At 56.3% G+C, this 21,937-nt stretch overlaps 2 protein-coding genes across 5 annotated transcripts in view; both read left to right on the plus strand.

The window, feature by feature from the left end:
• On the plus strand, positions 1-18,400 carry NRBP2 (nuclear receptor binding protein 2). Of its 3 annotated transcripts, none has more exons than XM_039364617.1 (18): positions 9-303; positions 5,023-5,145; positions 5,249-5,365; positions 5,680-5,769; positions 5,978-6,018; positions 6,125-6,219; positions 7,452-7,475; positions 7,690-7,773; positions 7,857-7,912; positions 8,036-8,131; positions 12,920-13,052; positions 13,156-13,258; positions 13,575-13,625; positions 13,718-13,853; positions 14,474-14,527; positions 15,062-15,125; positions 15,802-15,857; positions 16,156-16,299. In XM_039364617.1, exons 1-18 carry the CDS (start codon positions 187-189, stop codon positions 16,267-16,269), a joined length of 1,554 nt encoding a protein of 517 aa, XP_039220551.1. In that variant the 5' UTR covers positions 9-186; the 3' UTR covers positions 16,270-16,299. The 3 variants fall into 3 exon arrangements, with proteins under 3 accessions (XP_039220550.1, XP_039220551.1, XP_039220552.1); XM_039364618.1 differs by having other exon boundaries at positions 14-303; positions 5,249-5,350; XM_039364616.1 differs by lacking the exon at positions 13,575-13,625 and having other exon boundaries at positions 1-303; positions 13,661-13,853; positions 16,156-18,400.
• The window catches only part of PUF60 (poly(U) binding splicing factor 60), a 12,559-nt gene continuing 7,355 nt past the window's right edge, over positions 16,734-21,937 (plus strand). For both annotated transcript variants that reach the window (XM_039364614.1, XM_039364615.1), the window contains exons 1-2: positions 16,734-16,865; positions 20,164-20,259. In XM_039364614.1, coding sequence (XP_039220548.1) covers positions 16,809-16,865; positions 20,164-20,259 — 153 coding nt within the window. In that variant the 5' untranslated portion in view covers positions 16,734-16,808. The remainder of the gene's footprint in view (positions 16,866-20,163; positions 20,260-21,937) is intronic.

The raw sequence follows: 21,937 nt of genomic DNA on the forward strand, positions 1-21,937 counted from the left end.
GCTCGGGAGGCGGCGGAGGCGGGCGGTCCTCCGCGCCGCCCCGTGGTGACGCCCGGCTGCGCTGCGCTGCGCAGCGGGGACCGCGAGGCAAAGAGGCGCGGTGGCTCGGCGCCCAGAGGCCTCCCGGGAGCAGCGGCGAGCGGGCCCTCGTCCTCCGCTGCCCGGCCCTGCTCGGCGCCGGGAAACATGTCGGGGAGCGCGGAGACGGACCCGGCGCGCGCGGCTGCGCAGGAGGAGAGCGAGGACGAAAGCGAGGTGCTGGAGGAGAGCCCCTGCGGCCGCTGGCAGAAGCGCAAGGAGCAGGTAGCCGCGGGCTGGGGCGCCGCGGAGGAGTCGGCAGCCGAGCGCCCGCGCCGCTCCGCCCTCCCGGTCCCGGCGGCGGGAATCGCTCTGGGGGCGGGCGGCCCGACTGAATGACCTCCGCCTCCGCCTGCGCCTCACCCGCAGGAACGCTGCCCGACAGGAGGCGTTTGTTTACTTAGAACCCGGTCGAGCTCCCTTCCCCCGTCCTCAGACGCTCCTACCGGGCCGGGGCTTTCCCCTTCCAGCCTTGGCCCACAACGCTCACCCCGCGAGGTAGGCTCGCTCGGACAGCCCAGCCTTTTCCCCGCACATCGGCTCCACCGCGAGCCCCCCCCCCGTCAGCGCCTGGCGGGAGACTGGGGTGCGGGGGCGCAGCCGGACCCCGGCAGTTCCAAGCTGAGTGGTGGGATCGGGGCTCCATCCCGGGACACGAGGGCCTCCCTTCCGCCCGCCGGCTCTTGTCACCAAGCACTCCCCCCCACCTTCGGCTGTCTGCCGGCGGATCTCCTATCCTTAGCAAGGCAAAGGGGGGCGCAGTGGCAAGCCTCCCCCCCCCGGACCTTTTGGAGCAGGGGAAGCGCAGCTCTCCAGCTGGGGCGAGGCTCTCTTCCCCACTGCTGGCCAGCTCCTGCTCTCCCCATCCCTCCCCCACCCCAGAAGGGTCTCCTAAGCCTCCATCTGGGACACCCTCCTTCCTGCTGGTGGAGGATCCTCACTTTGAAGGGGGAGGGACAGTGACAAGGAGCACAGCCTGACCGTCCCCGGGTCCTCCTCCTCCTCAGCCTGCCCACCCAGCAAAGGCATCCCAGAGTTTGGCCATTCAGCGCAGAGGCTTCCCTGGGCAGAGGGGTAGGAGAGGGGGCACACCGGGTTCCCTTCTGAGGATTCCTGCAAGATATCATCCCAGCCCTTGGCGGGAGGATCTTACCTTGTCTGTCCTCCTCCTTGGGCGTATTCCCCCCCCCCCCGAGCTGGTGGAGGTCTTGCCTCAAGCGGCTGCCCCGTTAGGTACCCCAGGGTGAGCGATCTGGCTCCTGCCCTTCGCGTGAGCTGCCCCCGCCCTTTGTCCTGACTCTCCCTGCTCCCTGGCAGAGGCGGGCTGGGGTCCTCCCCCCCAGCACCCCCCAGTAGACAGCCCCCTTTGTCCTCCAAGGGGCCTCTCCCAGAAAACAGGGCGGGGGGGGGGAGGTCAGAGTGGAGAAACCAGCTTTGCAAGTTCATGATGCTGCCTCCCAGCTAGGGATTTCGGGCGTCCTTGCGCTTTGTTTGGCAGCACCTGGGTGTGATTTGGAGAACTTCCGGGGTGAGTACCCTTTATCTTTGAGGCTGCTGCCCGCCCCTCCTCTTCATCCACAGGCCCCTCCCTCAGGGCAAGTGGGATTCCTGCCCGGCTCACCGCACAGGCGTTGTTCAGCCAGTTCCTGGGCCCAGCCTGGCTTTAGCCGGCAGGGCCACCCAAGTCTCTCTCCCCCTTCTCAGGCTGGCAGCTCTGCCCACCAGGCTGACCTGGGGACCCTTGTGGAGAGCTGAGAGCAGCAGCCTCCAGCTGGCTCTCCGAAGGGCCCCCCTGGGCCCCTCTGCCTCGTGTGGGGCTCTGGGCCGCCGGAATTTCCTCCACCACATTTCCTCCAATGGCCGGTTTGGGAGCCCCATCGGGTCTGCTTGGAGGGGGCTGAATGGGGAACCCCTCAGGCTTTCTGGTTGATTGCAACTGACCCCCCCCATTGCCGATTCCTCTCTAAGGGTCACTGTTCTAAGAAGGATCTTGCAGGGCTGGTCAGCAAAGGGAATCTGCTGGCTCTTTCTCTTCATCTGCTCCCCCCACCTCAGGAGAGGCTATGGGCCATCCCTGGACTGGGTGGAGCATGGGCTTGGCTGAACTGCTGCTTATCGCCTGGGGGGCCTTGATGGGAGGCTTATCGGAGGAGGGCAGGGCTGGGCCTTTTCTTCTCCTTTAGTCCCCAGTGCTGCCTCTCCTCCCCCCCCCCCCAGAGCTTTGGCTCTGCTTCCCCGAGTTTTGCTTGTTGTGGCCTCAAAGGAAACCTTTGTTCTTGGGGCGTGGCATGGGTGAGTGGCCATTTTGCCTTGCCAGAAAAGGAGAGACGCATTCCCGTCAGCCCTGCGAGGTAGACCAGGTCAGGAAATAGAGCCACCCCAGAGCCACCCCTTATTGATCTGGGCTCTGTGAAAGCCCGGGAGAGCTTCTGCTCGGGTGAAGAGCTTGGGCAGGGGGGTCTTGGTTTCCTGGTCACCCACTTCTGTCGTGCCAGGCTAGGCTGATGCTTTTGCAGGGGCTGCTGCACAGCCTCTTTCTTCGTGGGCATCTCCACGTTCCTCTGCTGCTTCCTTGCTTCCTTCGGGAAGAGGACACAGAATGTGTGAGTCTAATTTCTAGGCCAGATGAAGATTGACAAAAGAGTTTTATGTCCCATCCTGAATTCACAGCACTTCCCCGGAGGAGGGAAGCAGTGGGAAGCCTCTTGTAAGTGGCAGCAGAGTGGAAGCCCAGCTCCGTTGCAGGGTGCCTGTCCCTTGGGGGAGCCGCTCCACAGACCGTCCGCTTGGTCATCAGGGCCCTCCCTGGGCTCCCAAGAGAATCACTGTGCTGCCGGTTGGCCTCCTGAATCTTGCAGGCAGTTGTCATGACAACGCCTCCATCAGAAGGCTGTGCTGGTACCCAGGCCAGGCTCTCCTTGGTGGTGGCAGTCCCCTTGCCCTCTCTCTGCAAGAGGGAAGAGGGAAAGGCAGGGCGAAGGGTTCACTGGTGGGCCAAGGTGGGGCTGGGCATGGGGTGAAGGGCCCTTGAAGTGGCCGTGAATCCTCTCCTGGGCAGTGCTTTCCTTTCCCTGCCTGAGCAGATATATTTTTCCTGTGGTTCATTGTTTATTTATTTGAGTGTTTTATGGTGAACACTTAGGTATAGATGCTAATTCAGTAACAAGAGAATTAATCAAAATGCCTAGAAAAATTGTTAAGATCCACTCTATAAATTATCCCTGAGAAATAAAGAACACTAAAACCCAGAATCTAATGTTATCTGCCAGCTGCAAGGAGGCTGCAGGGGAATCAGCTGAATGAACTGCCCAAACACAGTCCGGGACAAGGAGGCTGCCTTCTCAGAAGCGAGTGGGGAAGGGGGCACAAGAAGCTGGGTCTGGGCAGAGAGGTGCTCTTCCCCCTCTCCTCCCTGGTCCTCCAGGGGTGCAGACCCCCCTTCCTCCTCCTCCTCCTCCTCCTCCTCCTCCTCCTGCCAGAACGCCACCCTGGCACTGGGCTGTGCCCCCTCCCCAAGTCTCCAGTCTCAGGAAAACAAGAGAGCAGGTCCCTTTGCTGGCGGTCCTCTGCTGAACCCTGCCTCCTGACGGGCCCCAAGGGGGTGAGGGGAAGCTGCTGCCTTTGTCCCTGGTTCCCCTGAGCCAGGGGGCTCCCAAAGCGCCTGCTGCCAACCTCAGCCCAGGAGAGCCCATCAAGGAGCAGAGAACCAGCAAACCAGCCTTGGCTTCTACATGAGGAAAGCAGTGCCCCCCCCCCTTTATTCTCTGGAAAGGCAGCCGCTGGCAGCCCTGCTGGCAAATGGCAAAGGGGGGGATTTGGGTAGCACCTTCAGGCAGCCACCCCACTCCTGAGGGGCCCCTTATTTGGACCTGGGACTAGTTTCCTTAAGCAGCTCCTGGAAAGCTTGGGGGGGGGCTGGCCTCAGTCCCCTCCCTGGATGCCCAGCCAGAGGCTCCTGTCCTTGGAGGACCCAGAGAACGGCTCTCTGCCCCATTTCTTTTGGGAAGGGGGCTGCGCTCACCCAGGGGGCCGTTGCCAGTGCAGTGGCGATCGCTGCAACAACACTTGGGGGGGAGGGGTGTTCAGGGCACATCCTGAGGTTCCACCTGTTCTGGGTGGGGAGCTTATATGTCACACGGGTCACGTGTGAGCTGAGGAAATGGGCTGATATGGCCATCCCATTAAGGGCATGGGGAGGGGAAGGCCCCCTTTCCCCTCGGAGGCTGGTCTCTTTCTCGCTCCCTTCCAGTGGTGACACAGCTGGAGGGCAGGGAACGGGCCCCTCTGGGTCTTCCCCCCCCAGAGCTGTCCTGTTTGCCCTAATCCTGCGCGTGGAGCCAGAGGACAGGGCTAGGGCGCCCCAGCCGCTTGGCTTCTCCTCCTCTGTCTCCGGCCTCAGGTGCCCGGTCAGGCTCTGGAGCTGATGAGGCCATTGCTGGTTGCAGACAAGGTCTGGAGACCTGGGGAGGGGGGTCGGAGGAGGAGGGCAATGGAGCCAGTGCTGTGCGACCAAGAAGAAAGGGGGGAACAGCCCCACCTTTCCCTTCTAAAGCAGGGGGGGCTGTGTGCCCTTGCCTTTGCCAGGCAGTGGGGCAGCCCTATGAGGGGCCGCCTGAGGGTCTCCATGCTGCATGCAAGGGGCAGCTGAGCCAAGACACGGAGCTGCTTCTGATGGGCAGACAGGGCCCTGTGCCTCGACCTCCCCTCTGGCAAGATAGGGACGTGCCAGCCTATTTCCTGGCCTTTCCCCAGGGGCAAGATCTGCCCCACAGCCAGGGTCAGACTTGTCCAGATCCACCTCTGGCCTGTCTAAGACCTCTGGAAGGCTGCAGATGCAATATTGCCCAGGCCGTTGGCTGGTTCTGGACCCTGTGACACAGGCAGGGTCCTGTGGGTGCCTGTGGGTTCTCTGGCCTGGCTCCTGAAGCTGGATGATGCCCACAGGTGAACCAAGGCAACATGCCTGGGCTCCAGAGCACGTTCCTGGCCATGGACACGGAGGAGGGAGTGGAGGTGGTGTGGAACGAGCTGCAGTTCACCGACAAGGCGGCTTTCATGGCGTACGAGGTGGGTGGAGCCCAGAGGAGGAGGGGTCCCTGTGCTCAGAGCGCCCGTCTCTGGCTGCCCCTGGCAGAGGCTCCCTTCCCCTGAAGTGCCCCTTGCCCAACAGGAGACGATCAAGGCCACCTTTGAACAGCTGGTGGTCGTTGACCACCCCAACATCGTGAAGGTGCACAAATACTGGCTGGACGTGAAGGAGAGCAAAGCCCAGGCGAGTGTGCGCAGGGTAGGCCGGGCTGCCTGAGGCTGGAGGGCTGGGCTCAGGGCAAGGGGCTCCAGGAACGTCCCTCTGAAGCCAAGAGGTCACGGGGGAAGGGCGCTGGGGCAGGGTGAGGGCTGGCAGCATCCGGCAGGCCACCGGATCAGAAAGTGGAGCTGGGAAGGGGCTTGAGGGGGACGCCTTGGTTAGTCTCTCTCAGGGGCCGGGCTTGAGGGCTCCCGAGAAGAGGCAGCCTTCCCTGTGGGAGGAGAGGGGCCAGAGCCCCTTAGTGCCTGGGAAGGGGGGCACCCACTGGGCCCACTCTGACCCCTCCCCTGCAGGTGATCTTCATCACCGAGTACGTCTCCTCAGGAAGCCTGAAGCAGTTCCTGAAAAAGACCAAGAAGAACCACAAAGCGATGAATGCCAGGGTGGGTCCCTCCCCCCCCCGCTCCAGCTGCTTGCGTCGGCCACCCTGGGAGCCCCTCCAGAAGGCTGGGCACAGGGCTTCTGGCACCGTGGATGGACCTCTGCGGTGACCCGGCTGGGCCCTCAGGCTGCCCACAGCCTGGGAATGGAGGGGGATCTGGGCGGAGGGGCTGCCGGCCTGCCTTTCTCCCTCTGCTCTCTCCCCAACAGGCATGGAAGCGCTGGTGTACCCAGATCCTCTCAGCTCTCAGGTGAGTCCCAAGTTTCCCCCCCAGCCCCTCCTCAGCCACACTGCCCCTCCTGATGGCTGGCAGTGCCTGTCAGGCGCAGGGCTCCCCCAGTACTCTTTCCCTGCAGCTACCTGCACTCCTGCGATCCCCCCATCATCCACGGCAACCTCACCAGTGACACCATCTTCATCCAGCACAATGGGCTCATCAAAATTGGATCAGGTATGAGGTGGGCTGGGGCAGACCCTGGAGCGCCTGAAAGGAAAGCTAGCCAGGGAGACCCCTACCGCTCCCACAGGGCCCTGAGAAAGACCTGTGGCCTCCCCCTCCCTCCTGGGTCCTGAAGCCCTGATCATCTCTTGGTTGGACCACTGCAACACGCTCTGCCTGGGGCTGTCCTTCAGAAGCTACAAGCGATAGAGAATGCAGCAGTGCAGACCCTTCTGGAGGGCATGCATGTAACACCGCCATTGTCCGCTTGCTTCCGGATCCAACTCAAGGGGTTGGTCATTACCTGTAAAGGATTGTCCACAGAATTTGGGCTGGTGGGTCCAGGACAAGAAGCCTTTTCTGCTTTGGCCCCCGCCTTCTGGAATATTGGAGGTGAGCTTGGCCCCCACCCTCCTGGCCTTCAGGGGAGCCTTGGCTCTGGTGGGTGGCCGAGGGCCCTAGTGGGGCGTTCTAGATGACCAACAGGGTAAAGAGGAGCTGTCCACACCTTTTTCACCTGTCCTCTTGGTTTTTAGCTTCTTGTTTAATTTTTTCTAATTTTAAGTGTTTTGTATTTTTATTTTTCTTATTCTGTAAGCCACCCAGAGTTGCCGTAACAGTGGGATGAATATAAATATAATGAATAAATTGGGGGCCTCAGTCCATTGCTTTCACGCCTGTGCATGCATGTATGTGTGTTGGCTTGATCAAGTTCTGCCATGCTTCCCGTGACCTGCCAATACCCCCACACACAGACACACCCCATGGAAGAACTCTGTGCATGGACCTGCCACGCATGGGCTGGTGTGGTTGGGAGCATCTTCTCCTGTGTGAGAGACGATGCCCACGGAGGGGGAGCTGGTGCGATGGGCTATGTGAAGCGCATCAGTTTCCCAGGCAGGAGGGGAGCACCTTCCAGAAACGGGGGGGGGGGAAGAAGAGGCAGCACAACCTGAAGCCAGGTAGGAGACAAAGAAAGAGAGTCGGGATGGTCCCTTCCTAAAATCTCCCATGGCATATGGGAGTAGCGAGGGTTCAGTCTGGCAAGATTCTGTCTATGGTGTGTAAGCAAATAAAGAACTGACCTCTGGCTGAATTGCTGGCCGTCGTTCTTGAGCTTAGCCTGACACATCGTCCGGGACTTGTTTGCTCAGGATGAGAAGCAAACGCTGGGGTGACACAGCAGCTTCTGGGTAGGAGCCCCCACAACTCTGTAAAATGGCCTTCTTCTCTCTCCCCCACAGTCTGGCATCGTGTTTTTGCAAAGGGTAAGTGAAGCTGCCTGGAGTTGCCTCTTCCCGCCCCTCTCTGCTGGCTCCCGTGTCAGAGTCAGGCCCTTCAGCCCTCACCTGGCTTCAGGACTGTGTCTGGGCTGCCACCCTCTGATGCAGGAAGGACACCCTCGGCCCCAGGCCGTGCTGAGGTTTGGTGGCGTCTGTTCCGGCCTGCCACCTGAGCAAGCGCCTTCCTTCCCTCCCGCAGCCCTTCCGCCCGAACTCCACAGTCCGGGCCGCACAGAGCGGGAAGACCCGCGGAACCTGCACTTCTTTCCTCCGGAGTACGGAGGTGAGAGCAAGTCTCTTCCGGTGGGGGGAGGGGCATGGTCGTTTGGGGCATGCCGGCTCCATGGGACGCTGTTGGCTTTTCAGAGACGGCCGATGGCACCGCAGTGGACATCTTTTCCTTTGGGATGTGTGCTCTGGAGGTAAGGGGCTGCGAGGGCAGAGGCCGAGGTTCCCCCGGCCAGCTTTGCTGCTGGCAAAAGGGGGTCTGGAACCCAGCTGCTGCCTGTGTGGCCAGCCCAGCTCCATCTTGCCCTCTCCCACAGATGGCCGTGCTGGAGATCCAGTCAAACGGGGACTCCTCCGTGACCAAGGAGGCCATTGAGCGAGCTAGGCACTCTCTGGATGACCCCAACATGCGGGTGAGAGGCAGCACAACCCCTCTGAGGTGGGGCAGGGGTGACAGGATGACCGCGATCACCTTGGTCTCCAGCCGCCTGGCGGTTCCCATTCCCCAGTCTTCTGGAATAGCACATAACATTTCCACGGGCCTGAGCTCAGAACTGCAAAATAATCCTGCTTGTCAAGTATGGGCACATGGATGTTACTCTTGTCCTCCTGGGGTTCTGCCCCCCCCTCGGGGTTCTAATGGACAGAGAGAGCTGGAGTTCATGTTATCCCTTCTTTACCATCTACCCATTCGGTCAGTCCAGACTAGAGAGAGGTCATATTATACAGTGTTGCAGGAACCATTTCATACAAAAAACGCGCCCCCCCCCCAAGTGCTATCCATCCATCCATCTCTCTCTTGCTCGCTAAGAAGCAGGTGGCTCCTCATAGTCCTCTGGGTATCAGGCTTCACCCTGCTAAGAACAAGCAGCCACGTTTACAAGAAACTCAAGAAATTCAGAAGAGTAATATTAGGTGGAAGGCCTCCCAAGAAATTCCAGTGATTGTCCTGATTTGAGAACAAGCTCAGTGAGCAACGAACAACCAGCAACTGTTGATCTACCATCAATTTTGCAACATTCAGATTTGCTATCCTCTTGGGGCGAGGAGGGGGGGATCTCCACGACCTTTAGAACCTAATTCTAAGCAAAAACCACTAGATAACTGATTATGTAACGTACAGAGTAAAGAGAAAGAAGGAAGAAAAAAAGAAAAACATATTGAGGTAAAGAGTGATGGGAAGGAAGAGGAAGAGGAAAAGCTGTACTGGGCCCAATTCTTACTAATAGAGAAGAAGTGATAGAGGGAGTTGAAGTTGCTGGAACTTTGGGCGAGAGTGATCACATCGTACTGGTATTCAATATAATGCAAACGCAACCAATAGAACATAATCCAATCAGTGTCTTAAACTTTAAAAGAGCAGATTTTAACAAACTCAGAGAGAGCCTAGGAAAGATTCCATGGATGAAAATCCTAAAGGGGAAAAGAACTCAAGAAGCGTGGAAAACTCTGAAAAATATCTTCATAAAAGCCTAGTCCAGTACAATACCACTGAAAAAGAAAAACAAGACATCTAAGAAGAAACCACCATGACTGCACAAAAATCTCTCTGGTAAACTCAAAGACAAAAAGGACAAGTACAAACAACACAAAGAGGGACACATAACTAAGGCAGAATATGCCCAAATCTGCTAAGGTAACGTCAGGAAAGCAAAGGCTCAGAATGAACAAAGACTTGCAACAAAAGTCAAAGATAATAAAATTATTTCAACATATAAATAACAACAAACAAGCAAGCAGTCGTTCCACTAAAGAGGGAAGATGGCAAGGAAGGAACAGGCAGTAGGGAGAAAGCAGAGCTGCTTAACTTATTCTTTGCATCAGTCTTCACACAAAAAGAAACTATAGCCCAACCTACCAAGAACATTACAATAAACTGTCTAGAAATAAAAATTAAAATAGTAAGGGAACACCTGTCTGATCTTGATCAATATAAATCTCTGGGACCTGATGGATTACATCCCAGAGTTCTGAAGGAGATGGCAGATGTTATCTCAGAACCATTGTATCATATCTTTAAAAAATCCTGGAATTACCTTGAGGAGTGTAAAAGAGCTGATCTGGTTCCCTCCTTCAAAAATGGGGGGAAAAACAGACCCAGAAAACTACAGACTGATCAGCCCAACCTCAATACCTGGAAAGATCCTGGAAAATATAATGAAAAAAACAGATCTGCAAACATTTAGAAATAAAGTTATGCCTAGAAGCCAGCAGGTTTTGTTAAAAGAAGATCACGGAAAGATCCTGGAAAATATAATGAAAAAAACAGATCTGCAAACATTTAGAAATAAAGTTATGCCTAGAAGCCAGCAGGTTTTGTTAAAAGAAGATCACGCCAAACCAATCTTATTTCATTCTTTGAGAAAATTGCCAAGATGCTGTGGACATAATATACTTAGACCTCAGTAAGGCATTCGACAAAGTAGACCAAAACCTACTTCTTGGTAAGCTTGAAAAATGTGGGATAGACAGCATCTCCACCATATGGATTTGTAAGTGGCTGACAAACAGTACTCAATGAGCAGTCCTGAATGGTGCTATATCTACATAAAGGGAAGTAAGCAGTACGGTACCACAAGGTTCTGTCTTAGATCCAGTATTCTTCAATATCTTCATAAATGACAGATGAGGGAATAGAAGGGGAAATCATCAAATTTGCAGGTGACACTAAATTGGCAGGAATAACCAACACCCCAGAAGACAAGCTCAGTATCCAAAAGGATCTTGACAGACTTGAACGATGGGCCTTATCCAACAAAATGAATGTGGAGAAAAGCAAAGTTTTATATTTAGCCAGGAAAAACGAAAGGTACAAGTACAGATTAAGTGAGACCTGGCTCAAAAACAGTAACTGTGAGAGGGACCTTGGAATCCTAGTGGACAACCACTTAAACATGAGCCAGCGATGTGCAGCAGCATCCAAAAAAGCTAATACAATCCTTGATTGTATAAACAGAGGCATAGAATCAAAATCATGTAAAGTATTAGTATTGCCTTAAAAACCTTAGAAAGGCCACACGTGGAATGCTGTATCCAGTTTTGATCACCACATTACAAAAAAGATGTTGAGACTTTGGAGAAAGTGCAGAGAAGATCAACTAAGATGACTAAAAGCCTGGAGACTAAAACATATGAAGAATGGTTGCAGGATTTGGGCATAGCCAGTCTACAGAAAAGAAGGACTGGGGGGGGGGCATGATAGTAGTATTCTGATATTTGAGGGGCTGCCCCAAAGAAAAGGGGGTCAAGCTATTCTCCAAAGCACCAGAAGGCAGGACAAGAAGCAACAGATGGAAACTAATCAAGGAGAGAAGCAACCTGGAACTAAGGAGAAATTTCCTGATTGGGAGAAGAATTAACCAGTAGACACTGCCTTCAGAAGCTGTGGGTGCTTCATCATTGATGGTTTTTAAGAAAAGACTGGACAGCCCCCTATCTGGAATGGTAGATGACACAAAAGCAGGCAAGATAGCCAATGCCCTAGAAAACAGAAATGAAATTCAATAAAATAGAAGAATAGAATAGAATAATAACTTTATTGTCACTTTGAATGTACACTAATAAGCATACATTAAAATGAAATTTCAGTACATACAGCTCTCAAAGGGTCACCACCTCCAATATACACTACATACAGTAAATATGACAAAAATAAATACCGAAATATGCATATACCCACATACATTATATGACAGAGGCAACGCAGTCTAGTTTGGATTATAGATACCTGTGCATGGCCAACATGATACCTGCCAATGTCCAATAACAGATATGGCACAAGAAGAAGAAGTGCATGGCGAGATAATCCTAATGGACAAGAGTTCTTCCTTCAGGAAAAGCCAGGGCCAGGCCTGCCTCAGTTTGAGCCTCTAAGAAAGAACGATCCTTAACTCCACTTGTTGAGAAAGATGTAACTTACTAGAAGTGAAGTGAAATACGGTAGTGCAAAGCCAAAGTGAAATTCAGGGACCCAAATCCCCAAGTCAAACTTCGTTGCCTGCCCATGCTGCCCCCCATGTCCAATCAGATTCAAAGGAGACATTTTCTGAAGGGGGGGGGGCTTCAAGGGTGGGTTGCAATGCAGCTATATTCTGTTCCTAGCTGGTTGACCTTGAGACCTAAAGAGTGAAGTTTTCATTTTTCCTTGAATCCTCCCCCGCCATCCAGTCCCCCTAGAGTTCATGGCAGTCTGGCGCTCAGTCTGCACTGAGTGGAGTGGCAGCTGACAGTCAGATGTGCAGGCATTTCTGTTTTGGGGGTGGGGTGGAGTTCTTGATAAATCACAGGGTGATGAAGTTGCAAGAAAGGCAAGCACAACTTTAGGTGGCCTCCACAGAACCAGCTGGTTCCACTTCCTGCTACTTCAACAAGACCCACCCTGAGAACTGAGATTAGCTGCAGAGAACTTAAGATCCTTAAATAAGAAACTTCTGCAATTGAGTGAAAAGTAATAAACTAGAGGTGGGGAGCTGAAGAAAAACAGGATGAAAACCGAGGGAGCAGGGGCAGCCAGAGCCTACGCGTTGTCCTCCTCATTTGCTGTGTTTACACAACAGACTTAACCGGGTCACAGGCTTAAAGTGCTCACCGCTGTACCTCCACTCACCTCTGAGGTTTGTTTGGGGGCTTAGGGTGGTGTGAACCTGCCCTGCTTGATGAGGCCCATTCTGATGACCCCTAAAATGGGCCCGCACCAGGCTCGGCCAGGGTGGGTCTGCCACCTTTGTCTTCAGAGGGGAGAAGGGCACCACCTTCTGCTCTGGGAATGCCGGCTCCACTCTGGAAGGGAACCTTTCCGGCTGCCACCGAGCGCCAGAGAGCTTTTGCTTGCAGGATTTTCTGTTCATTGAACCAATCTGTGCGCCAGTTCGACATTCAGTACCTCTCAAAAGCTTGCATGAATAGTTTTCATCAGACACACGAAAGACCCTGCTTGGCCAGTTGCCCCTGCCCTCCTTTCTGGACACTCTACAGGTCAGAAGGGCGTGATGTCGGGCGTGGCTGTTTTCTGCCAGGATGAGCTAAACATAGCTAATCAAGACGCCTCAGCCCATTTGGGTCAGCTTACTCCTCCCTGCTCAACCCTCAACTGTCCCTGTGCAGGGCTGGGCTGAGCTGCCTGCCTGAGGGGGGGGGGCAAGAGAGGCTTTTCTCTCTGTAACTATCTCCCCCCTCCCTCTCCTTCCCCCCCCCCCATGCAGGAATTCATCCTGGGCTGCCTCCTCCTGAATCCCAGCCGGCGGCCCACGGCCCACGACCTGCTGTTCCACCGGGTACTTTTTGAGGTCCACTCCCTGAAGCTCCTGGCTGCCCACTGCTTCATCGCCAACCAATGTGAGTTTGGGGGGGGGCTGGGAGCAGGGTGGGCAGGAAGGGCGGCCATGGGGTGGAAAGGCCAGCTGCCCCTGGCTTGGAGTTCCAGTCCTGTGTCTTGCAGACCTGTGGCCTGAAAATGTGGTGGAGGAGAAAACCAAGGAGCTGGATCTCAGTGAGGTGATGGCAGAGATTCGACAGGCAGGGCGGCTGCCTGTGCAGTGGAGGTGGGTCTGGCCCTGAGCAGCGCCCTCAAGGAGGCTCAGGGCCTGCCAGTTGCCACCTGGGATTCCTGGCTGAGATCCTCACCCCCCCAGCCCAAGGCTGACCCTTGTTGCCCTGCCCCCTCCCTCTCCACCAGGGGAGAGCCTAGAGGGCAGGCAAAGCAGAAGCCAGGTCCTGGGTGCACCCATCTCCAGCTGTGGCACGGAGGCTGCTGGCAGCCATGGCACCTTGGACCCTTCTGGCTCTGTTGGGCGGCTGCAGCTGCCACAGACACCTGGCCTAAATTTGCCCTCCCTCCCCTCCCCCCAACCTCCCTAGATATTCAGAGGTCTCTTTCCTGGAATTGGACAAATTCTTGGAGGATGTCAGGTGAGTTTCTCCATCTTCCGCTTCTCCCTCTGCAGCCACCCCACTATCCTTGCTGGGGCCCATTGCCTGACCCACCTCCCTCTTCCTGCCAGGAATGGTATCTACCCCCTGATGAACTTTGCCACCATCCGGCCCCACAGCCTGCCACAGTCCAGTTCCCAGGCCCTGGAAGACCCCCAGAAAGCCCAAACCCCCACACCGGAGCCTTTTGATGTAGAGACGCGGAAGGTGAGGTGGCTTCTACGGATCAGCAGCCCCCTCCCCTTGTTTGGAGCCCAAGGAGGCAAAAGAGGGGGGCTGCCTCTGGGACTCTCCTCTCTTCCATCCTTTGCACCACTTCAGTCTGTTCCCCCCCCCCCGCAGTGAGTGAGGAGGAGGAGGTGGTGGAGGACCTTTCCCCGGGTGGGCAGCAAGAGGTCGGCCCAGGAGCCTCAGGAGGACACTGCTGACGTGTCATGGCGATGGGGTGGGGACTAAAGTTTTGACCAGGAGCAGAGGAGAAAGTCCATTTCCCCTCATCCCCTGCAGGGACGGCTCAGGTGGCCCCAGAGACCCTCACAAAATGGCTGCAGGCCAACACCCGGTGCTGCACCCCCATTTCTCCGGGGGAAAAAGACTAAGCTGCCTGGCCGCCCCTCTTGGCCGGCTGGGGGGGCAGGTGGGAGATGGGTGTTTCTTGGGAGGGGGCTCTCAGCCATGGGAGATGCTCCCATGCAGGGCCAGGGAGCTGAGCTTGGGGAAGAGCCCCAGGAGGGGCAGCATCCTGCACCCCCTACCAGCAGGGCCATGGCTGGGGGGCAGGGGCTCAGGAGGGGGCTTCTGCTGAGGGCTGCCTCTGCCCCCACCAGGTGGTGCAAATGCAGTGCAATATGGACTGGCTGGAGGAGAGGCGGCAATGGCATGTACGTACGGCCTGGGGAAGCGCTTGCAGCTGCAGGCCGGGGGGGAGCACCAGGCCAGGCATCCTGGCAAGCGGAAGCCGGGCCTTTTCAACAGCCCCCCCCCTCACCCTGCATTTACCTAGGTGCCCCTTGGGGTGGGAGTGGGGGGCGTGAGGATTTAAGGATAGGGAGGGGGTTCCCCTCTGGTTCAGGCAAGGAGAGCGCAGGGAAGCTCACGGCGGGCCGTTCATAGTGATCACGAAAGCCCCGCTTGGGGAGGGGTCCTGCAGCAGGGCAAAGGCGGTGGAGGGGCTAAAGGGCCTCCAGGGCTGAGGCAGCACAGTCCAAAGGCGCTCTCAGGTGGGACAAAAGTCATTCTATAAAGCTTGCTTATCTTTGAAATTGCGCTCCAAACAGCGACACCTTCTCTGGTATACATTCGCTTTGCCAAGAATCCTTTCTTAGTAGTTTTATGGATAGATTTTGGAAGTGCCCTGCTCTCCTTCCTCTGCCCCAGAGGGCCCCAATACATGCTAACCTGTGCCTCCCTAACAGCTGACCCTCCTCCTCATCCTGGAAGACAAGCTCCACCGCCAGCTGAGCTACGACCTGCTCCCCAGTGAGTCTCTCCCACTTCCCTCCTGCTGGGGGGTACAGAGGTGGGGGATGGGCAGCCATGCCAGCTGTGCCTTCGGGTCCTGGACAGGGTCTCCCCCTGGGTTCCTAAGGCAGGTGCAGCTCCCTCCTTGCCTGAGGAGAATCTGGAAAAGGCCATCCCACCCCAGGCCCTCCAACACCCTCCCCCCCCATGGGGATTTGTTTATTCACGTGGCTAGGTGGCCATGAATTTTTCCAGCCTGAGGAAGGCCTGTAACAGGAGATCTGGAAGGTCTGCTGAAGCAGCCAGGTGCCATGCTTGGCAAAAATTGGTCTCCCCAGGGAAGCTGGCCCAGGGGCCACACTCCCTAGAAGCAGGGCCCTGCGGGGGCTTCTCTTGGGAGAAGCAGCCCTAGAGGGGGGAGGGGGGAGAAGCAGCCCTAGAGACACCCGCGTCCCAAGCCTTGAGGGGCTTCACGAGGGACCACCAGGCACCTTGAATTGTGCTCAGAAACAAGCTGGGAATCAGAGTTGCTCTCAAAGCAGAGGGGCTGCCTTGCAAAGGCCACTAGCTGGCAGAGCAGGTGGGTCCCTGCAAGGGCTCCCCAGCCACTCCGCCGGTCCAGGCCCAGCCCCTGAACTTTGCAGGAGGGCCAAAGGCCGACCTGGTGAGGCTGGCAATCCCTGCTCCTCCACAGGCGACAATGCCAGGGACCTGGCGGCTGAGCTGGTGCAGTACGGATTCATCCGCCAGGTGAGCCTCCTGCACCCCCCACCATCACGGAAGCGGCATCGGGGCGGTTCGCCCGGCAGACTTAAGCGGGGGTGTATGTGTGTGTGTCCAGCAGCACAGCCAGAGGACCACCGCCCCCCCCCCTTGTGTAGCCCTCGGGAGCTCCATGTGGCTGGAGCTTTTACACGTCCCTCCTGCCAGGGGGCTCTGGGTGGGGGGCGGGGCTCCGTGGAAGGGAGCCCTTGGGGGGGTAGGGGGGAGGAGGAGGGCCGGGACGCTCCCTGGGGCCTCAACCCTCCTTCCCTCCGCTCTCTTCCAGGACGACTGGGAGAAGCTGGCGGCGTTCCTGGAAGGCGCCCTGCACCGGCCCCAGCTCTTCCCCGCCCGAGGCGCCGGCTCCAGGCCCGAGGCCGGCGGCCAGGACGGCCCCTGAACCGGCAGAGGCCGAGCGAGGGAAGAGGAGAGGAGCCGGCTGCCCGCCCGGCCGCCTCCTGCTCCGACGCCGCCCACCCTGCCTTCCCCTCCCCCTCCCCTCTCTCCCCTCCCAGCGGAGGGGGCGTGGGCCGGGAGCGCCGCCGCCCAGGAGCCCCTTCCTGGGATCGCCCACGGGGGGAGGGGGGACAGGCGGAGAGCGACTGATCCTCCTGGCGGCCGCCGCCTTTGCCCTGCCCCGCCCCGCGTCTAAGCACCGCCCACTCGCGCTCTGCCAGCTCTTGACGTTTCCCCCCGCGCGGCACGCTCCCTCCGAGGGCGGGTGGGCGGGGCGAACGGGAAAGGTTCTGGCCGGGGCTCCGCCGCGTCCCGAGGACGCCCCCTACAGGCTCAGCGGGGCGTCTGGCGGCAATCAAAAGGCTCGCGCAGGCGCCCTGGCCGTCATCCCCTCCGGAGCCGCCTCGCGTTAGCCCGGCCTCCCGCCGCCTGGTTCTCGCGAGATTGCGGAGCGCGGGGCGCGAGGCGGCGGCGGCGGTGAAGATGGCGGCGGTTGCGGCGACCACTACCACCACCACCACCGCGGCGGCGCTCTCTCTGGTAAGCGGCCGGGCCGGTCGGAGCGGAGGAAAGCCGCGCCACGGAGATGCGGGGCGTCCCCGGCGGAGCCGCGGACGGGGCGGGAGGCGGAACTGCACTTCCCCCCGCGCTCCCCTTTCCCTCCCTCGCGGGCGGGCAGGCCGGCCTCCTGCCCCCCCCCTCGCCCGTTGCAGGAGGTGCGCCCGGACGGACCCCCGTCCCAGCCAGGCCGTTTCCGGAGCCAGGCCGCGCCCTCTAGGTAGGGTTGGGCCCCGAGCCTCTCGCGGAGCTCGGCGGGCCCCGAGGCCTGGGGTGCTGTCCGGGCCGCTGGCCGCCAGCGGCAAATCGAGGGGCCCAAGCTCGCTGCACGTGAGGGCTGCATGGGAATTGGGGTGGGGTGAAGGATGGGGCTGCCCCCTAGGCTAAGGCCTCAACCCGAAGAAAGAGGTGCCTCCCCCCTCCGCCCCCCCAGCCGGGCCCCCGATGCTGGAGGCAGGAGCAGCTGCCCTCCAACCCCCACCCAGCGCATGAGCCTTGGAGGATGGAAGGGAAGGGGGGGCCCTGGCCTGGGCTCCCTCCCCCGACTTCCGCGCCCCCCCCACGAGCCTTCCCAGCAAAGGGCAAGGCAGAGGCCGATGACCTAATGGCCGGGTCCCCCCAGTCGCCCTGCAGGAGGGTCTCCTGAGCGGCTCCCCAAGGGACACCTGCCGGCATGCCCCCTCCTGCCATGGGGCTATTCACAACCCTTTGGGTCCAGCCCCCTGTCCTTTTCATAGCAGCTCTCCCAAGGCCCGTAGGTCAGGAACCCCCGCCTCGCCTCCCCCCCAAGGGCTCCTGAGCCACGGGGTTCCGTCTGCTTTCTTAGAGTCCACAGACTGAAACCTTTGCCAGATAAGACTGTTGGACAACGTCATTTCAGACTTTTTCTAGCTGATTTCTAAGTCAACAAAGGCAAAAGATTCCCTCTCTGCAATATTCTCTACTAAGAACTCACAGTGGTCCTCCATGGATGGTCTGACCATCTTTCCCTAGATGGTCTGGATCATAAAAAGTGAATCTTGAGGACTTGGAAAAAGTTCCCTGTGTTTTCAACTTCACCACCTCTGGATTGGGCCTCTGCACAACCTGGCTGGTGGAAATGGCCAGGCAGGAACTGGGAACTTGATTCAAGCTATGGTCAATCCATTTGAGGGAAGGTGAGGCCCCAGAAGTCCTGAAAGAGATGTAGGTCCATCCACTCCTCCAAAAGCTAAATCTGAATCCAGCAGTTATGAATAACTTCCATTATATCCCAAACCTTCCCTTTTTGGAGAAGGTTATTAAGAAAGAGTGGGACTGCAGTTATAAAAGGCTCCAGAGAAAATGGATGACAGTCCGGTTTCATACCTGACCGTGGGATAAGAGACGGCTGATGGTCCCGCTGATGGTTGACCTGTGGAAGGACTCACATGAAGGGAGTGCAAGCATCCTTCTCTTCCTAGACTGTCCAGTGGATTGCGATGCTGCCAGGCACAGCATCCTCCTGAACCACATCTGAGGACTGAGAGTTGCTCTGGTAGGTCCGCTCCTACCTGATGGTTTCCGTTGGGCGTAGCAGAGGAAAGAGTCTAGTTGCCAGATTCTCTGTTACGGAGTGCCCCAAAGCTTCATCCTTAACTGTGGTGTTTAACGGTTAACTTTAAACTCTCAGGAGAGGTTATAGTTTGGGGTGAGTTATTATCTGATACATTATAAAAGTGTCCAGCACTATAGTACAGCACCACCCTGGGCCCAATCACTCCTATAATTCTCTTCTCCCCCCCCCATCTTTTCACCTCTCCCTCCCTTGGGGGTAACAGACACCCTTGCAATTTCTGAATGCAGAAATCAAACTTTCACTGCTAGAACCTGATAAATGCATCCTTGGAATCATGAACTGCAAAACATTCAGCCATAGTCATGGGCAATAGGACTTCATGGCAGTAGAAAATTAACGGGAAAAGGAACTCGGAGCTCAAAAAGCGGATACCAAATGCCCAACTACAGTCAAGTCCAGTGGGGACAAAATGTCAGATACTGCAGAAGCGAAGTGGTTACTCGCTTAAAAGTCCTGGTTACCTTGCAGGAGTCTGTATTGTCTGATAGGAGGTCAAGAAGGTAGAAGTACAGAATGAATGGTGGTTGCAAAGGTTTCTAAGAGCCACCAAAAGGACTTTAGGTTAGGGATGTGCAGCAGAAAAGGTGATTCAGAGGGGAAGGTGACATGTAGGTCTCTTCAGTTCCACATCAGTGGCTTAAGGGCATTAAAAATAATGGGGTAGGGGGAGGAATCCGTGTTTGAGCTACTCAAACAAAAAAGAAGAGAGATGACTTCCCTTTGAATTTTCCAATTAAAGAGGATGTATTTCCCCTGAAAATTGTGAAGGGCAGAATGAAGGATGGGACTAAAACCCGAGACTGATAATTGCACGATTAGGAATAGAAGTTGGGCGGTTGGGCTGATCTCCAAGCTTGGCGATTTGGCTGCCAAATTGAGGTAAAATGTTTGCAGCCAAACCGCCAAGCTCAGAGATCAGCCCAACCAGAAACCAGAGCTACTAATATTCAAACAGATCTCAAGGAATAGAGGTACTCCCCACTTACTGTCTCATCCAGCAACTGCTCAGAGCTACAGTGACCCTGAAGAGGTAGGGTCACAAAAGGCCCTCCAACTTGCAGCTATCGCCACATTCCCACAGTCAACATGATCGCAGTTTGAGCACTTTGCAACCACTTTACAATGATAATGGTATCGTGATTGCCACAGCAGGCTTCCAGCAAGCAGAATCAGTGGGGAAGCCGGCAGGAAGTTGCAGGTTGGGAGGGTGGATGTCATGTGAGGAGGTTGTGCTTAATGACCCCAAGTGGTTTGCCTAACGACTACAGTTGTGAGGCCAATGTGACCATGTGAAGTTTCACTAAAAGACTGTCACTCAGTGATGGTATTCTAGTCGCAATTGTGGTCGGTAAATGAGGACAACTGGTGCCTTTTTTCCTCCTTTCAATGGGTTAAATAAGTGGGAAATGACTGAACATCTGGACAACCCCTTAGGTACTAGCTGAGAAATGCTGTACAGCTGCATAAAGCATCAGCCGGCTAGCAGAGAGTGATTGGGTGAGAGGCAGGGACCCAGAGAATGGCTTTCTCAATTTAAGTATCAAGAATCATATTGTTCTGAATTTACTACGATGCTGGTCCTTTCCCTCCCCCTCCCATCTGAGTGAAACTGGGCCTCCCTGACCCCTCCGCGTGGGTCTCCTCTGTTCAGGTGGGCTTTCATGAGTGTCTCTCCAATTTCAGGGCACGGAAACGGTTAAGGTGGAAAATGGGCAGAGCACGTCAGCCAAGCTGGGGCTCCCTCCTCTCACCCCGGAGCAGCAGGAGGCTCTTCAGAAGGTGAGCAGCTTGACCGAGGTCATCCAGCCTAGGCATAGCCAGAGAGAGAGCGAGCGAGAGAGAGAAGCACGGGCAAGGATCTTTTCCTTTCCCGGCAGGGCCCTGCCAGGAATGTACAGCCGCCTTCCACACGACTGGACTATAGCCACATTTGGGGATTTCATCCAGCTAATCAGTGAGGTGCTAACAGATGCAGAACAAATTAATGGGCATTAACACGAGTTAGCCCAAAACTAGCTGCATGGATGCCAAGAAAGTTGGTGCTTTTAGGGCAAGTGCGCATCGCTTTGTGCTGATGGCTGTTGAGTTACATTCTGCGTACATATATTTGCATGTAATTACCCACTCGTCCACCCCCTCTCTCTTCGTAGGACTAAAATCCAAAACAGAACTCAGAATGGACACTCCAGGTCCCCCAAGTAGCCGGGACCAAACCCTTCCTGGAGTAAAGCAGCTTTAACTAATACTTAGGAAATTGACCGGGCGGAGGGCTGTCTGGAATGAGGACCGCCATAGGAAAACCTGCCCCGAATTCTTTGGCCTCTTGTTAAGTAGGGCTGGGCAGGCAGAGGATACTGGACTCCCAGCAGAGAACCGGTAAAAAAGTGTCCCACAGAGGCGAAGGTTTTAAATTCCCTGTCGGAATCGTCAGGAAGTGTATTGAAAATGAAACGGACCCCATAGGAAGGACCAGCTGATCAGATCGTGTTCGGACTTCTTCCTATTACTCAAGATCAGTCTTGCTTGAGAAGAACAGTGACACAGCTGGGGAAGGTGCATGAAGAATCACCAACCTTGCCAGGGGATTGGGGTCGATTTCCTCTAGGAAAAGTGAGGGAGGGTCCTTTTTAAGCTCAGAGGAGAGGCAGCCAAAGGTTTATGAAGTCACGCGCGCTGTTGGTGACGGGGAGGGTGGGGTTTCTCCCTCTCCCAATGGCAGAACTGGGGTTGATGCATGGCAGCCCAAGGCGAGGAGAGTGCTGTTACTTTACCAGCTGGTGGGCACTGGTAGGAGAGGAGGCCAATCCCCCCTCCTGCATTGGTGCTGCTGGGCTTCCTTGGGGCATTGAGTCAGTCCCAGGGGACCCTACAGGCTGGGCCAGAGCTCCAGCTTCGTGGCTCCCCAGCAGCCAGGCAAGTGTTCTGGTCTGGTCTGGCTGGCTTGTGGAGCAGCTGAAGGGAAGGCGAGTGCCGTCCCAGAATCTTGTTCCCAGGTTTGTTGCAGAGGTTCCATCAAGCTCCTGCTGGGCGAGAGTGTCCTTTCTGAGATGGTCTCCAGCGGAGAAAGTGATCCCTGGGCAGGGATTGTTCCTTCAGGGAGACCACCTGTGTGAGGCCCATCCTATGTTACTGTGGAAATAAATTAGGAAACTAGCTTTATTTATTTACTTAAAACGTTTATATAGCTGCTCATCTTATATTGAACTCTGGGTGGCTCCGTTGCCGACAGTCGGAACAGCACCAATGATAAAAACGACATAATACATACCTTATATGGTTCTAAAACTCACATTCCCATAAAACCTCTTAACTGAGAGAAATGGTGCAGAGTAGAATAGAACAGAACAGAACAGAACAGAACAGAACTGGAAGGGACCTTAGAGATCTTCTAGTCCATCCCCCCTGTTCAAGCAGGAGAACCTATACCATTTCAGACAAGTGACTGTCTAGCCTCTTA

This window comes from Crotalus tigris, unplaced genomic scaffold (genome assembly GCF_016545835.1).
Source record: "Crotalus tigris isolate CLP2741 ecotype Arizona unplaced genomic scaffold, ASM1654583v1 scf7180000019818.546109, whole genome shotgun sequence".
NCBI lineage: Eukaryota > Metazoa > Chordata > Lepidosauria > Squamata > Viperidae > Crotalus > Crotalus tigris.

Bases quoted from the DNA above. Each gene is read 5' to 3' on its own strand.
- NRBP2 (XM_039364616.1), top strand. From the start codon at position 187: ATGTCGGGGAGCGCGGAGACGGACCCGGCGCGCGCGGCTGCGCAGGAG. The intron at 5,770-5,977 runs GTGGGTCCCTCC...TCTCCCCAACAG, and splicing joins ACAAAGCGATGAATGCCAGG to GCATGGAAGCGCTGGTGTAC. The intron at 14,528-15,061 runs GTACGTACGGCC...CCTCCCTAACAG, and splicing joins AGGAGAGGCGGCAATGGCAT to CTGACCCTCCTCCTCATCCT.